The following is a 14871-nucleotide window of genomic DNA, read 5'->3' on the forward strand; positions in this document are numbered from 1 at the left end:
ATATTATAAAAAAAAATTGGCTTTAGCAGGTTAGAATCTTTAATTTCGAATTTTCTTTTGTATATAAGATCCGATTATGATTTCATCCGAAGGACCAAATATAACACCATTTACTAACTCATCCGTCATAACAACAGCTTTTTGGTGTAGCAACTTTGGTGTAATAGGGAAGGTAGCGGGAAAGAGGGGAGGTTACAATTAGGGCTTCTTTGGGTGTATGTTTATTTTCAACTATTTTTTATTATTTTTAAAAAACATGTTTGGTCGAGTTTTTAGTTCTCAAATGTATTCAGGCTTTATCCAACCTATTTTGAATACTTTATTTTTTCCATTTCAAACCCGACTCAAAGCTTTTTTTTTTTTTTTTACTCAAAGTTTAAAAATATAGGTGAAACAAGTTTTTTTTTGTTGCTTGAAGTCATTGGGAATTTTAGTTTTTGGTATGTAACTTAGTTATGCGGTCTGATTTATGATTTGTATTTGAGATCTATATCGAGATCTCATCACTATCAAGATCTTAATAAGAGCTCATCTTTATATTTGAGTCTTAAACAAATATTGATTTAGATTAGGGTTTTTAGGTTTTATAGTTTGGCGAAAGACCAAGAAAAAAAAAGAAAAGGAAAAGTCTACATACCCCTTTAAACTTCACTCTTGACAATGTCCTCTCAAATTTTTAATTGTGAAAATGTCATCCAGAACTACCAAAACATTATCAATGTTCCCCTAACGACAAAACTACCCTTAGTAAAATAAAAACAAAAAATTTAGCTAAAACTTATACAAGAAACCTAAAACTAAACTTATACAAAAAAAATTAAAAAAACATTTCTATTTTTCCTATATAAATTTTCATTTTTAATTTTTGTTTATAATTTTTTAAAATAAAAATTTCCATTTTAAAAAAATTAAAAATTTTCGTTTAATTTTTTTTTTTTTAAAAAAAAAAATCATATTTTAATACAATTTTTTTTTTTTTTTTTTAAATCACTTTGAAAAAAAAAAAAAAAAAATTCATAAGGAGAAGAGGCGAATTAGCTACCTCATCGGTCTAACTGCCCCTAGTGGTATCACGCTCTCGCATGACCTACTGCAAAGATCTCAACGCCAGGTTCCTACATGCCTTGAATGCCCTGATGCTCCTCAAGTCTACCTCTGTCTCTCTCGCATGTGTATCAATTAAATAATTACATTTTTAGATATAATGAATAATTTAACATAATATCAGAACAGATATCCTAAATTTGAACCATGTTTTTTATAATTCACCTCACATTTCAATTAAATATTATACATGTTATGTCTCATTTATATAGGTAGAGTTTGAACCTTTATGTAAAGGAGTGTACAAATATTAATTAAATTATTAAATTAATTTTTTTTCTATCAGTTTAAATTAAAAAAAAAAAAAAAAAATAGTCGCAATATATATTCAATAACTTTGACTTGATTTATGGTCCACTAGCAAGAACTTCTCCTCATTTCTCTTGAAAATATGTGGATAATTGTCTTCTTGCCATCACTGAAGCATATTCTTAAGAACATTAATAATACGAGAATGTTACTTTAGTCTTTAGACCCACAAAAATGACTTGGAATCCTGTGCAAGTTGGAATGCATGCATGCCATCGCATAAGGAACGTACCTACTTATTTCTAATAGATGATGAAATTCACCCTCTTTGTAACCTTTTTTTCATTTGCTTATATATATATTGAAATTAGCCCTGCTACCACTACTTTCTCTACCCCTGCATCCACCTCATTTTTTAATATCACGGCTTTCTTCTCTTTAAAGATTATATTTGAAATTCCGAGGCATCTTTGGACAACTATAGATTATATGCTTCAATTGATATATAAATATATAATACAATTACGCTTTGAAGAAAGGAAAATTATTCGGATAATATTGCAATTTTTATCCTTTATGGGCTCAGTATCAAAAAAAGCCCAGCCCACTATGAAATTGAACTTGCTGGACACCTTTCTGGTTAGGTGAAAAGTCCCAGCTGAACATGCAGTCCCAGCTTTTAATTACTTAAAGCCCAAAAGAAATACAATCATATGTTCTTTTTCGGTTAGGTTAGGGATGACGATAATACAACTCCTTGCTAAATTTCTTTTCGAAACAATTGTAGACTAGTTGGAATGGGTCCTGGAATCTAGCAAGCTAATCAACATGTGAGGTAAAGTATTAGAATATAAATTAAATTAAATTATATATATATATATATATATATATATATATATATATATTTTTTTTTTCTATCAACTTAAACTTTTAGTATAAGTGATAATATATGCTCATTGAATTATCATGTGAACTGTGACATCAATTTATAGAGGCTTAAATAAAACTTTAAGCCTCCCCTAGAAGATGGGTCGAAAAAGAAAAACTTTAGTTTGAGATGCAACGTGGAGCCACTACTCCATGAAAAATCAATTGTGGGCATGAACTTCTTCGGTCCTCGGTCCTAATCTCTTACTTATATCCCTTAGGCCCTAGATTTTTATTTTATTTTTATTTATTTTTTTTGACGTGTCCACACAAGGGAAAGGAAATAGAGGATTCAAACTAGTGACTTTCGCTTTATTAAGCGTGGTTCACAGCCGATTGAGCTATTTTTTGGGAATCCCTAAGCCTTAGTTGGCGTCGAAGGAACTCACTTTAATGACATTTACATTTGCTACTCCATTATTTGTGGTGGAGCCACTAAAATTAATTACACTCGATAAAAATAGAACGTGACCGTAATGTAATTTTAACCTTTAATATTGCATGCTACAAGGCATATGATTTTACAACAGCCAATGAAAAAAAAAGAAATGAAAAATCATTCACTAAATTATTTTTATTGAGTTCGAAAAAGCTCTAGCTTTTGGGTACAAAAAGTTATCAAAAATTTCACACGGCAAGCAAAATTAACGAATAGGTTCATATAATCAACTTCCATCCAAAATTTTAAGATGAAAACAATCAGAATGTCACATCAACACTAATTATATTATAACATGTGTCCCCTAAAATAAGTAAATATAAAATATAAAAAGAAATTGAAGGGGTGCAACCTTAGCCAAATGTCGTGCTTCGCTTACTGGCAAATTATGGTTGTAGTCAGATTTCATGACATATTCTACACTTGCTAACAGGTTATGGTCATAGCCAAATTCTTCGCTTGAAATCACGGTGCAGTTGAGATATGATATCATGGAGTGGTCATTCTATGTGCCACAATCTCGACATAATTCTCCACACAACCATTATATATGCTAACACGACTAGTCAAGATATCTAGGTTCCCTTTTTAAGTTGGGTCTTGTTATTATTTATGCTATGCTTTATTTCCTCACATTAGCCTTCGTGGAATGGTTAAGTCTCGCGATTTGAGTTTGATCATCCTGACCCAAATCATAGATTCTCAAGTTGCAAATAGAAAAGCAGTCAAACCAAGAGTCGAGGAACAACAACTATTAAATTTTTGTATATGTTTTTGAAAAACATTTTTAGAATTTCTTTTCCACAGCCAATAGAGACTGGGGATCGGAGTGAGGACACACAAATCAGTCGCCTAAGAGGCTAAGTAAAAAAAAAAATCTACCAAATTAGCCTTCTCAAACTCTTAATCTTACCTCCATGAGCCCTTTTTATTTCGTTTGCAATATATATATATATATAACGTCACAATTCTGAGGTCCCCAAGCTAGGACGTCACAAACTCTGAGGTCCCCACACTAGGGTTTCAATAGTGGCTCTCGAAAGTGAATCGGGTCCGTTCTTCACTGTTTTCTAGTTGTAGGCTTTCTCTGCACAACACAGATTTGATTTCGGGCGTCGGTGCATGGCTGATCTTTCTTAACCATTGTCTCACCAAACAACTCTGATTTTGAGGCTTCTGTGGCTCATATTTAGTGTAAACATGTGAATATGTTATTACTTTATTTTAAAAAAATAAAATTTTAAATGATCACTTGATATCAGAAATATCAATAAATATAACAAAATAAAATAGAGAAATATTAAACTAAAAAAAAGATTTATTTTGGAGAGAATCCTTGGGACCTTAACTAATAAAAGGATATATATAACCTCAACAGGTCATAATGATTATTGAAGTGTATTATATATGGATTGAGATTACGTGAGATATCTAGGATATTGCAAATGGTACAATAACATTAGAGAAATGACACTTCGTTTGGTGTTTTTTTAGTGTTTTCTTGATCTTACGTGTATATTATTTTTTTTTTAAAAAAAAAAAAAAAATTATGAGGTACTGTTTTATTTTTTAAAAAAAAACAATATCCACATGAGATCAGAATAAGACAGGTATGTAGGATTTCTCATAACATTAATATGGATCGTTAGTTTTAAATGAACAATCCAAATTTTGTCGTAAATATTGCATATTAAAAACCTCAACACTTCATTATATCAAAATCAGGATAAAGTATTTGATTTGCGTAGTATGGTCTTTTGGAAAGGGAAATGACCGGATAAACTAAATACCCAAAACAAATACATGCATTGGATAATTTGGATGCTTATCCCCATCGCTAGAGGGCGCTGTTTCTCATTTCAGAACACTTTATTTTCTTTTTGGAAAAAAATATAAAATTAGTCATTGTAATTTATCTGATTTGTAATTAACTTCATATGGTATCAAAATGAATTCAAAGGTCTTTAAGATATGCCAAAAATAATAATTTAGTCCTTACAATCAAATTATGTTCATCGACTTAACAAATTCTGATAGGGTAAAACGTTAGAGCCAATAAAATTGTAATACTTGTCCTATTTTGGTCAATGCCACACTAACGGAATTTATTAAATTAGCGGACGAAATTTGACTGCAGAGACTAAATTATTTTTGTGGTATACCTCAGAGAACTTTGAGTTCTTTTTGATACCATAAGGACTAATTTTGCATTTTCCCTTTCTTTTTCCTTTCGTTTTTGTTTTTTAAAAAATAAATAAATAAACAACTAAAAACATAAAATACTTGCAAAATATTCGAAATTATTTTCATGAGAACACTTTTCTAAAACAAAAAATAAAATAAAGATGCATTTTTAAACAACACTGATCGATTTGATCTGGCTCAGGAGGCGTAGTGTTTGTTTGGATGGTAGAGAGGGATTAAAGATGCAATTTTAAAGAAACAGCATAACAAATATCAAGTGACATCAATTTCTAAAGGATTTTAAAAAAAATTGAAGTAATTAAGGATGAAAAAGTTAGAGGACGGTCCCCCAAAAAAAAAAAAAAAAAGAACTTTAGTTTGGGTTGTGAGAGGCTGAGAGCGTTTTAGTTTGGGCTCCATGCACATGTAGCGTGGAGCCGCTATTCCATGAACAATCAATTGTGGACGTTAGGTTTTTCTGTCCTACAGTTTTAGCCTCCTACTCATAGGTCCTAGCTGCTACCGAAGAAAACTCACTTTAATGACATTAACATTTGCTACTTCATTACCCCGGTGGAGTCACTGAAATTAATTACCCCGATAAAAATAGAATGTGACCTTAATTTAATACTAGAATTAATAGGATACTCTCCATTCCAAATTGTTAGTTATATATGGCATATAGTATGGAAGACTGCAATAAATTGAGGTTAGAGGCATAATTATGAATAGATCTATTCAAAAATTATTGAAGGTGAAATCTATTGATTATATTACATCATCAATTTAGTTAAACATTTCTCGTATTATGACTTTATGTGTTCATCATAAGATAGGGCGAGGCTTAGGTACGGTTCGTCCAATTTGGATGGAAGGCTGAGATCTTCTCAGACAATAAAAAATTAATTTTTTCTAAGAAATAATATAAAATTTATTAATTCTTAAAACAAAATCAATAATTAAAAAAAATAAAATTATTAAAAAACTAAAATTATTCAAAAAATAAAAGAAAAAGAAAATAATAAATGAAAGGGGTGGCTTAAAAAAAGCCACCCCTAGGCCAAAATGGGGTGGTCCGCCTTGGCCAACATGGGTAGCCGGACCACCCCATTTTTGGCCAAGCTAGGGGGTTGCTGGAGCTACCCCGATGGCTAATCTGGGGTGGACGAACCACCCCATGACCACCAAAAGGCCAAAAATCCAAAAAAAAAAAAAAAAGCTTAAAAAAAAAAAGGGTTTTGGGGGTGGCCGAAACCACCCCCATACCACCGATATGGAGGTGGCTCGGCCACCCCCATGGCCAAGGGGGTGGTCCGGCAACCCCCAAAAGGACAAAAAGCTTTTTTTTTAAAAAAAAAAAAAGGCTTTGGGGGTGGCTAGACCACTCCCAAGGGTCTAGAGGTGGTTTCGGCCACCCCCATGGCCAAGGGGGTGGTTCGGCCGCCCCCAAAAGGCCAAAAGAATAAAAAATACTTCTTTTTTTTTTTTAAAAAAAAAAGAGGGTTTTGGGGGTGGCCAAAACCACCCCAGGCCCAGCTCTTTTTTTTTTTTCTTTTTCTTTGTGCTTTTTGGCCATTTGGGGGTGGTCGGACGACCCCCTTGACCATGGGGGGTTCGTCCACCCCCAGACCGGCCATGGAGCCACCCCCTTGGACAAAATGGGGTGGTCTGGCCACCCCATGTTTGCTAAGGGGTTTCTTTTTCTTTTATATTTTATTAATAGTTTTAGTTTTTAAATATTTTTATTGTTTTAATTATTGATTTTTTTTAATAATTAATGAATTTTAAATTATTTCTTTTAAAAAAAAAAATTATTGTATGAAAAGATCTCAGCCTTCCATTCAAATTAGTTTGGATGGAAGGACTATACCTATCCAGATTGCGGTAGTTTGGATGGACTATACCTAAGCCTCGCCCCATACAATATCATATTAATTTGGTGTTCTTACTAAAATGTTTAGATTATTAATTAAATAATTAAATGTTTAGAAATAACGGGTGATTTAGGGTACGTTTGGGATTGCGGTTTCAATAATTGCAATTTTAAAAATTGAGCTTTTGAAATCACAAAGGCATTTGGTAAAACATGTTAAAAGGTTTTTTTTTTTTATCAAATATTTGTTATTTGAAATCGTGATTTTGATTTAAATTCACACTTTTTCAAATAAGTACCTCTTAGCTTGCTTTTAGAAATGACAGATTTTTTTTCTTCCTATTTTAAATTAAGTGTTTTTTAAATTGCAATGCCAAACATTTTACATTTTGTGATATGTTTTAAAAACGCAAATTATTTTGCGAAATCAAAATCCCAAACGTACCCTTAACATGGTATCAGAGCAGAAATCCTAAGTTTAGACCATGTTTTTCATAATTCACCTTACATGTTAATTAAATATTCTACATGTTATGTCTCATTTATTAAAAGAAAGTTTGAGTCTTCACGTAAGGGATTATAAAAATATTAATTAAAAGATTAAATTAATTAATTTTTTACTTGTTTAAGATTTTGAGATCGATGATATTTTAACCAAAAAAAAAAAAATCAATCATCGCAATATTGAATAACTTTGACTTGATTTATGGGCAAGACCTATTCCTCATTTATCTTGAAAATACGTGGATAAATTGCCTTCTTCCTATCACCGAAGCATATTCATAAGAACATTATGAATACGAGAATGTTACTTTATACCCACGAGAATATTGACTTGGAATCTTGTGCAAGTTGGAATTTAAGCATGTGATCACATAAGGAATCTGCATCTTTCTTAATAATCTTTTCAAGATAAAACTACTTTAACTTTTTTTTTTTTTTTTTCTTTTCTTTTCTTTTCAAAACAACGGATATTGTTTGGGATAATACACAACTTTTATTACAACTAGCTACTTGTTATAAATTTAGATGATAGATCACTCCTCGTGTACACCTCTTTCTTCAATTCTCTCCTTTTTCTTTGATTTAATCCTCTTATCCCTCGTAATTATGGCTCTTTCCACTTTTGTTCCAGCCCCAAGTAGCAAACAATTTGCCTTTCCTGTTCCGATCATCGGCTCTCAGTATTGTGTTGGTTACCCGGTAGATCTTGCAATTGTTAGAAAGTTCATGACCACGGGCGACTTTGATGTCATAGACGTCCAAGGCAACGTCATTTTCAAAGTCCGAGGAAAATTTCTTACCATGCATGATCGTCGAGTTGTGCTTGATGCTGCCGGAAATCCCATTCTCACTCTTCGACAGAAGGTTTGGATCATTTTGTTGGCAGAAATAAGTATACATCAATTCTATCAACATAAAACTAGATAATCAATAATATTAATTAAATAATTGAATTTGTTATCCGATTATCCTGATCAGCACGCACTTATCTACAGTTTATTAAATAACGTTCTCAACTTTAACTATTCATTTTCTTTTTGGTTAAGTAAACTTTTTAATATAAATAGCGATTTAACAAGATTATTAGTTTTTTTTTTTTTTAACAAGATTATAAGTTAATTACAAACATAATGTTGTTGTATATATGTTTCCACGTCCGGTCATGCAAATGCGCTCTTCAATGAGTGCCCATTGTTTGGTTTGTGTAGATTATGAGTGCCCATGATAGATGGCAAGTTTTCAAGGGTGAAAGCGCGGAGGAAAGTGATCTCATTTTTAGCGTTAGGCGCTCTTCAATGCTCCAACTAGAGGCCAAGTTGCAGGTGTTCTTGGCCAATAACAAAAAGGAAGATGTTTGTGACTTTAGGGTTGAAGGAAGTTGGACTGAAAGATCTTGTGTAGTTTATGAAGGAGAATCTTCCTCAAAAATTGCCAAGGTATGGCTTTTTTTTTTTTTTTTGAAAGCTATTTTTGGATATAAAAGCTTTATTTTATAACACAATTTCAAACAAGTTCTTCACGTTGTTGTATCTAATAGTATAGATCATGTCACGTGTTATTCAAAAAATTGAAATAATGTAACATTATTCAATGGTATAAATTTATACCATTAGATATAATGATATTAAATTCTAACCATGAAATGGCTCTATTTCACTTGAAATAACTAGATATGATAATAATTAAATTATTAATAATTAATAATTGAAGAAAGGAAAATAAGGTAGAATATTAAATTATTAATTGAAATATGCGATAATAAGGTGATTAATTTATTAATTAGCTGTCTTAAATAGGGAAACCCTTAGACTAATGATGTTCGTTAATGTGAAAATTGCAGATGTACAAGAAGACAACTATCAAAAGTGTTTTGACCGGAAAAGACAACTTCAACGTGATGATTGATCCTAACATTGATTATGCCTTCATAGTCGCGCTTATAGTGATTCTTGACGGGGTTAAGAGCATCGGATCCAGCTTGAGTGATGCAGTTAAAAATACGACAATATATTTCCTGACTTGAGTCTGTTTTTAATGTCGTTGTCGTTATCTCTATTATGTCTACCTACGTTCACGTATTCAGTATTCAGATTAATTTGTTTCTTGCAAGATAAGTATGTTGACTTTAAAGCATAAGCCTCTTCACTGAGTTTTTATGCATTTTAGTACTTCTTTGTGCAGCCTAAGAAAAGGCTTGGCTTGTTTATGGTTTCTCTGGGACCATGGATAAAACCATTACCTATTGCTTGGTCCTTTTGGACTATTCCTGTATCTTTCTCTGTATCTTTGCTGTATTTTTCATTTGGGCTTTGGTGTTGGGGTACCTACCCTTTCTATGTTGTTTGATCCCATGTAATTATCTTTCCCTTGTTTGATTAGGAAAAAAAAAAAAAAGTATGATCTGCAGTATTATGTTATCAAATGACTGTAGCTGATAATTACAAACATGCATGGAGATTTCATCAATTAATATCCTTCAATGTTATCTTTATCATTTTCTTGTAATCCTTTATGTTTATCATTATCATCGAAACACTTGTAGTACTTGTATGGAAATGAATGAAGTATTTTATGAAAGCTCTAGGCTATTTTGACATGAGATTTCTTTAGCTACTTGAAGTATTTCTGTGATCTTTTCTTAATTTATTTTTTGTTGTTCTATCTTGTCATGCATCAATTGGCGTCAAAGCTACTGCCTGATCTATATATATATAAAGAACAAAGGGTAGGGATCAATAATAAAGGATTAGTTGTAAATAATAGGGTAAAATTATATTTTACCCTCTCAAAGTTTGGGGTGATTTACAATTCGACCTCTAAAGTTTCAATGTTGACAATCCACCCTCCAAAAGTTTCAAATTTTTGCAATTTTACCAATTGTATCAAAAACTTCTCATATTGCCCATAATTTTTTATTTTTTTATTTTTTATAAAAAAAATTTAAAAAATGACCATCTGGCCATTTTTGCACCTTCAATTTTTTATTTTTTTTTATAAAAAATAAAAAAATAAAAAATAGGGGCAATATGGGAATTTTGGGATAGTATTGGTCGAATTGCAAAAATTTGAAACTTTGGGAGATGGATTGCCAAAATTGAAACTTTGGAGGGGGGGGGGTAAAATGTAATTTTTCCTAAATAATAATTCTTTCTGAAGGATTTTATAATGCAACTATGGGGTTACAAGAATTTTTTTTCTTTTTGCCGCCCTATATATCTTGAAAAATGCTTAGCTTACAAATAAAATTTACAAAAAACTTTTACGTACAACATGATGTGGCACAATATGATTGGGTTTCTCAAAAGTTAAATATATCTCATTTTCAATCATATTGTGCCACGCCATGTTGAAATTTTTTTTTTTGTAAAATTTGTTTTTAAGCATAGCATTCCTCATATATCCTAGGATACGAGGATGCTCTCCATTTCAAATTGTCAATTATATATGGCATATATAATGTGGAAGACTGCAATAACTTGGTGTTAATTATGAATAGATCTACCCAAAAAGTACTAAAGGCGAAATCTATTGATTATAAGCATCCCTAATCAATTAAAAAAAAAAAAAAATTGATATATAAGCATCCTTATTCCATAACCATGGTCCATAAGGACATACTATAAGACTTAAAGAATATGTTAGAGTTTAAGCTAATGGATAAGATTTTTTTTTTTTTTTTCCTAATGAATTAATGGATAAGATGTTTGGTCAATCGCAATACATGTCAACATGGATAAGATGGATAAGGCAATTGTACAATTGCCTTTTCTCTTCTATCCGTTCAACATGTCAACATTCCTCTATATTCTTTCAATCCTGAATTCGGAATCACACCCTAACTCACAGCCAGCCATGAGCAACTATACTTTACAATAAAACGAAGAATGCTATACTTCTAAATTTTTATTTTTATTTTTTTTTAAAAAAAAAATTGGTTCTCAAATGATGTGTCATTGCCTTAAGAGTTGGTGACACATTTTTTAAAGGGAAGTGTTAAGTGTTATTTTAGTGTTCTTCTAGTGTCCTCCCAATGGTATTGTGATTTTTAAAATCACCAATAGATTAAAAGTTAATAATGATAATCTCAAATTTAATCATAATTTTAAAAGTCATATTACAGTTGGAGGACACTAGGAGAACACTAGCTAGGTATTCTTCTAGTGTTCTCCTGGTGTTCTTTCAATTGTGACGTGACTTTTAAAATCACCAATAGATTAAAAGTCAATAATGATGATCTCAAATTTAACAATAATTTTAAAAGTCACATCACAATTAGGAGGACAACAGGAAAATGCTAGAAAAAACTCATCATTTCCCTTTTCCAAAATAATAAATCTCATGAAATTGTGACATATTATTTGAAAACCAACTTAAAAAAAAATAAAAATAAAAATAAAAATAAAATCGAAAAATATATCATTTCTCTAATACAATTTCGCTTTGAAGAAAGGAAAATGATTCGGGTAATAATAATATTGCAATTTTTATCCTTTCTGGGCTCAGTATCAAAAACAGCCCAGTCCTCTATGAAATTGGATGTAGGCCTAACTGAACATGCAGTCCTTGCTTTTAATTACTTAAAGCCCAAAAGAAATACAATATTACGTTCTTTTTCGGTCAGGCAAGGGATGACGATATAATACAACTCCTTGCTAAAAACATTTTTCGAAACAATTGTAGACTAATTGGAATGGGTACTAGAATCTAGCAAGCTAAATTATATTTATATATATATATATATATATATATATATATATATATTGAATCCACATAATGAAAAATGTTAGAATATAAATTATATATATATATTGAATCCACACATAATGAAAAATGTTAGAATATAAATTAAATGATTATTCAATTGATAATGTTCATGTACTTTCCTCAAATTATTACTTAACTGACAATGTAACTTCTAAATTATTGTTCAATTGACAATGTGTCCTCCAAGACCAGCAAAAATAAAATAATAACCCTAAAATTTTTCTAATAAGACAAAAATATCTATTTAAATTCAAAAAAAATAAAAAAATAAAAAATAAAAAATAAACTGAAATAATAATAATAATAATAATAATTAAAAATGAAAAACGAAAAAACCAGCAAATTGTTCATCCTCTTCAAGCTTAACAGGGATTTGCTTCAAGCTTAATGTTTGCTAGGTTCCAGAAGAAAACCAAATAGAACCCAAGAAAAATGGTGTTTCTAAACATGGTAACTGCAACAAAAAATTAAGGGGACTTGTTCAGATCATTGGTTTGGATAAAGGAAGAGGCATCACCGAACTTCAAATCAAGCTTTCAAATGCCCTTCTCCATCAACTGGCACCTCCATCTCAGGAACTGCCGACGTATCTCATCGGTTCCAAACGTTTTCTGATGAAGTTCTTCACTCTCAAGTATCTCAAAAATGTTGTAGCAAACCTGGTGATTGATTCATGTAGGTAGCCGAACCACCCCATAGGCCATGGCCAATGATTTTTTATTTATTTTTTAATTAAAGTTACTTTAGTTTTTTTTTTTTTAGATTTTTTTTATTAATGGTATTTTTATCACTGGGAGTACATTGTCAATTGGGTAGTAGTTTGAGGGTACCGAATTGCAAGTTTTGGGAGATATTATAAATTTGGTGGTAGTTTAATGGAGTGTGTGGACTTTTCCCATTTTTTTTCTTCTATCAATTTAAACTTTTAGAATAAGTAACGATACTCATAGAATTATCATGTGAACTATGACATTAATTTATAAAGGCTTAAAAAAATATTTCTTTTATGTTCTATTGTTGTGTTGCTGCTTTTTGTATTACCTAAACCGGTTGAGCTTCAGACTCCGTGTGTAACACCCCAGTTCTATATTGAAAAGATGAGAAGAAACTCACATAGAGTGAGTAGTTTATAAAGATAGTCATGAGTGCTAAGTCCCACATTACCTAGTTACTAAGTAAAACTATGCTTTATAATGAATTTTAAAGAAGCTTCAAATTGAAGTGCTAGTGGTCTGTCTGGTTTAATTTAATTTTAACCTTTAATGCATGTGGCAAGGTATATGATTTTAGAAAATAATATATAAGGACGTGGAGAACACCCAAAAAATAAAAAACACTAGGTTTTAAATGAATAATCCAAATTTTGTCGTATAATACTGCATATTAAAAACCTCAACACTTCATTATACATAGTATGGTCTTGCGGCAAGGGAAAGGGGATAAAACTAAATGCCCATACCAAATACATTGGATGCTTATCCCCATGGCTAGAGGGCTGTTCCTCATTTCAAAACACTTTATTTTCTTTTTCCTTTCGTTTTATTTATTTTTTTTTTAAAAAAAAGCATTAAATAAACAATTAAAAACATAAAATATTTACAAAATATTTAAAACTATTTTCACAAAAACACTTTTCTAAAAAAATAAAAATAAATAAATATATAACAAATGACGGATGGGATATCCTTTTCAATCTTTTATTGATCATGCATAAAGACACAAAAGGTCCCTAGCTCATTGTCCTACTCACTTGACATATTCCCCGACAACTGCGCGTTCTCGTACATGGCCGATTCAAGCACGTGTCGTCGCAAGCCTAACAAAACCACCCCCACATCCAGCAAAGCAAATACGCAGGCTCGATCCAGTACTCCTCCTCCACCATTTCTATGGCGGGCAGAGCTCAATCATCACCATTCATGGCGCCTAGCTATTATCAAAAGGAGGAGCTTCTCTTCTCCGGTGACCCCAAATTCTTTCTCCACGGTGAGATAATGATGATCATTCTACTACTGTTTTTCACAGCGTTCATCGTCTTTCTTGTCGTGTTTCTGTATATAAAGCGCTCTCATCATCATGACCTCCCCAGCAAGCTAGATCACTCAGACCTTGATCGATCGGCATATCCATGAGTTGCAACATCCATCTGAGGGCTGTTGCCTGTTGGAGAACTTAGCCACAGCCGTCTGATTTATAGCAATTGCGTATGGTTGATCACTACTAGTCTTGCCGTTTCATTGCTTAGGCCCTGTGTAATATATATTTGAGGTTGCTGCTATATATATATTATTCCCATCATGTCAATCATATATATTGATTCCTTATGAGATGCGAGAAAGTAGTATACTGATTATGTGATCAATCATTCATCTGGTGCTCACCATTTTTTTTTTTTTTTAAAAAAAAAAGAATAATTTCTCTTACAAAAAATTGTAAATGTGATCCGGTAGATTTCACATTCATAAAAATAGTTCGAGAGGGTTTTGGTAAAAGAGTAATAGACACTTAATTTAAATTGGTTCAGAGCCGGTTTGATTTAGTGATTTTAAAATGTACGATTTAACCAGCGTTTTAAAACATTTACGCAATAATTGAGGATGATTAACAGTGGATCTATTATCATCAACTCATCCCATTCTATCAAATGTGACGTGTCTTTAAAAAATTACAAATAAATTCAAATTTAATAATAATTTTTTCAAATTTAATGGTGATTTAAAAAATTATAGCACATTTAGAAGGGCACAAGAAAAACTCTAATCCTCCTAACAATTTATCCTGTTGCGAGACTAGTTAGATATTTATTCGAATTGAATGATGACTTCTT

At 31.4% G+C, this 14871-nt stretch overlaps 1 protein-coding gene and 1 long non-coding RNA gene across 2 annotated transcripts; both read left to right on the forward strand.

Moving 5' to 3' along the window:
* Positions 1–7886: 7886 nt before the first annotated feature.
* LOC132162489 (protein LURP-one-related 10-like) lies at positions 7887–9340 on the forward strand. Its single transcript, XM_059572728.2, has 3 exons — positions 7887–8144; positions 8489–8716; positions 9121–9340. The coding sequence occupies exons 1-3, from the start codon at positions 7887–7889 to the stop codon at positions 9301–9303; spliced, it is 669 nt and encodes a 222-aa protein (XP_059428711.2). The 3' UTR covers positions 9304–9340.
* A 4498-nt stretch (positions 9341–13838) lies between these two features.
* LOC148583505 (uncharacterized) lies at positions 13839–14355 on the forward strand. Its single transcript, XR_015909395.1, has 2 exons — positions 13839–14030; positions 14134–14355. It is a non-coding gene; the product is annotated as an uncharacterized LOC148583505 (long non-coding RNA).
* Positions 14356–14871: the final 516 nt, after the last annotated feature.

The sequence above is a fragment of the Corylus avellana genome, chromosome 10 (assembly GCF_965113065.1).
Source record: "Corylus avellana chromosome 10, dhCorAvel1.hap1.2, whole genome shotgun sequence".
NCBI lineage: Eukaryota > Viridiplantae > Streptophyta > Magnoliopsida > Fagales > Betulaceae > Corylus > Corylus avellana.

Bases quoted from the DNA above. Each gene is read 5' to 3' on its own strand.
- LOC132162489 (XM_059572728.2), top strand. From the start codon at position 7,887: ATGGCTCTTTCCACTTTTGTTCCAGCCCCAAGTAGCAAACAATTTGCC. The intron at 8,145-8,488 runs GTTTGGATCATT...TGGTTTGTGTAG, and splicing joins TTCTCACTCTTCGACAGAAG to ATTATGAGTGCCCATGATAG. The intron at 8,717-9,120 runs GTATGGCTTTTT...TGAAAATTGCAG, and splicing joins CTTCCTCAAAAATTGCCAAG to ATGTACAAGAAGACAACTAT.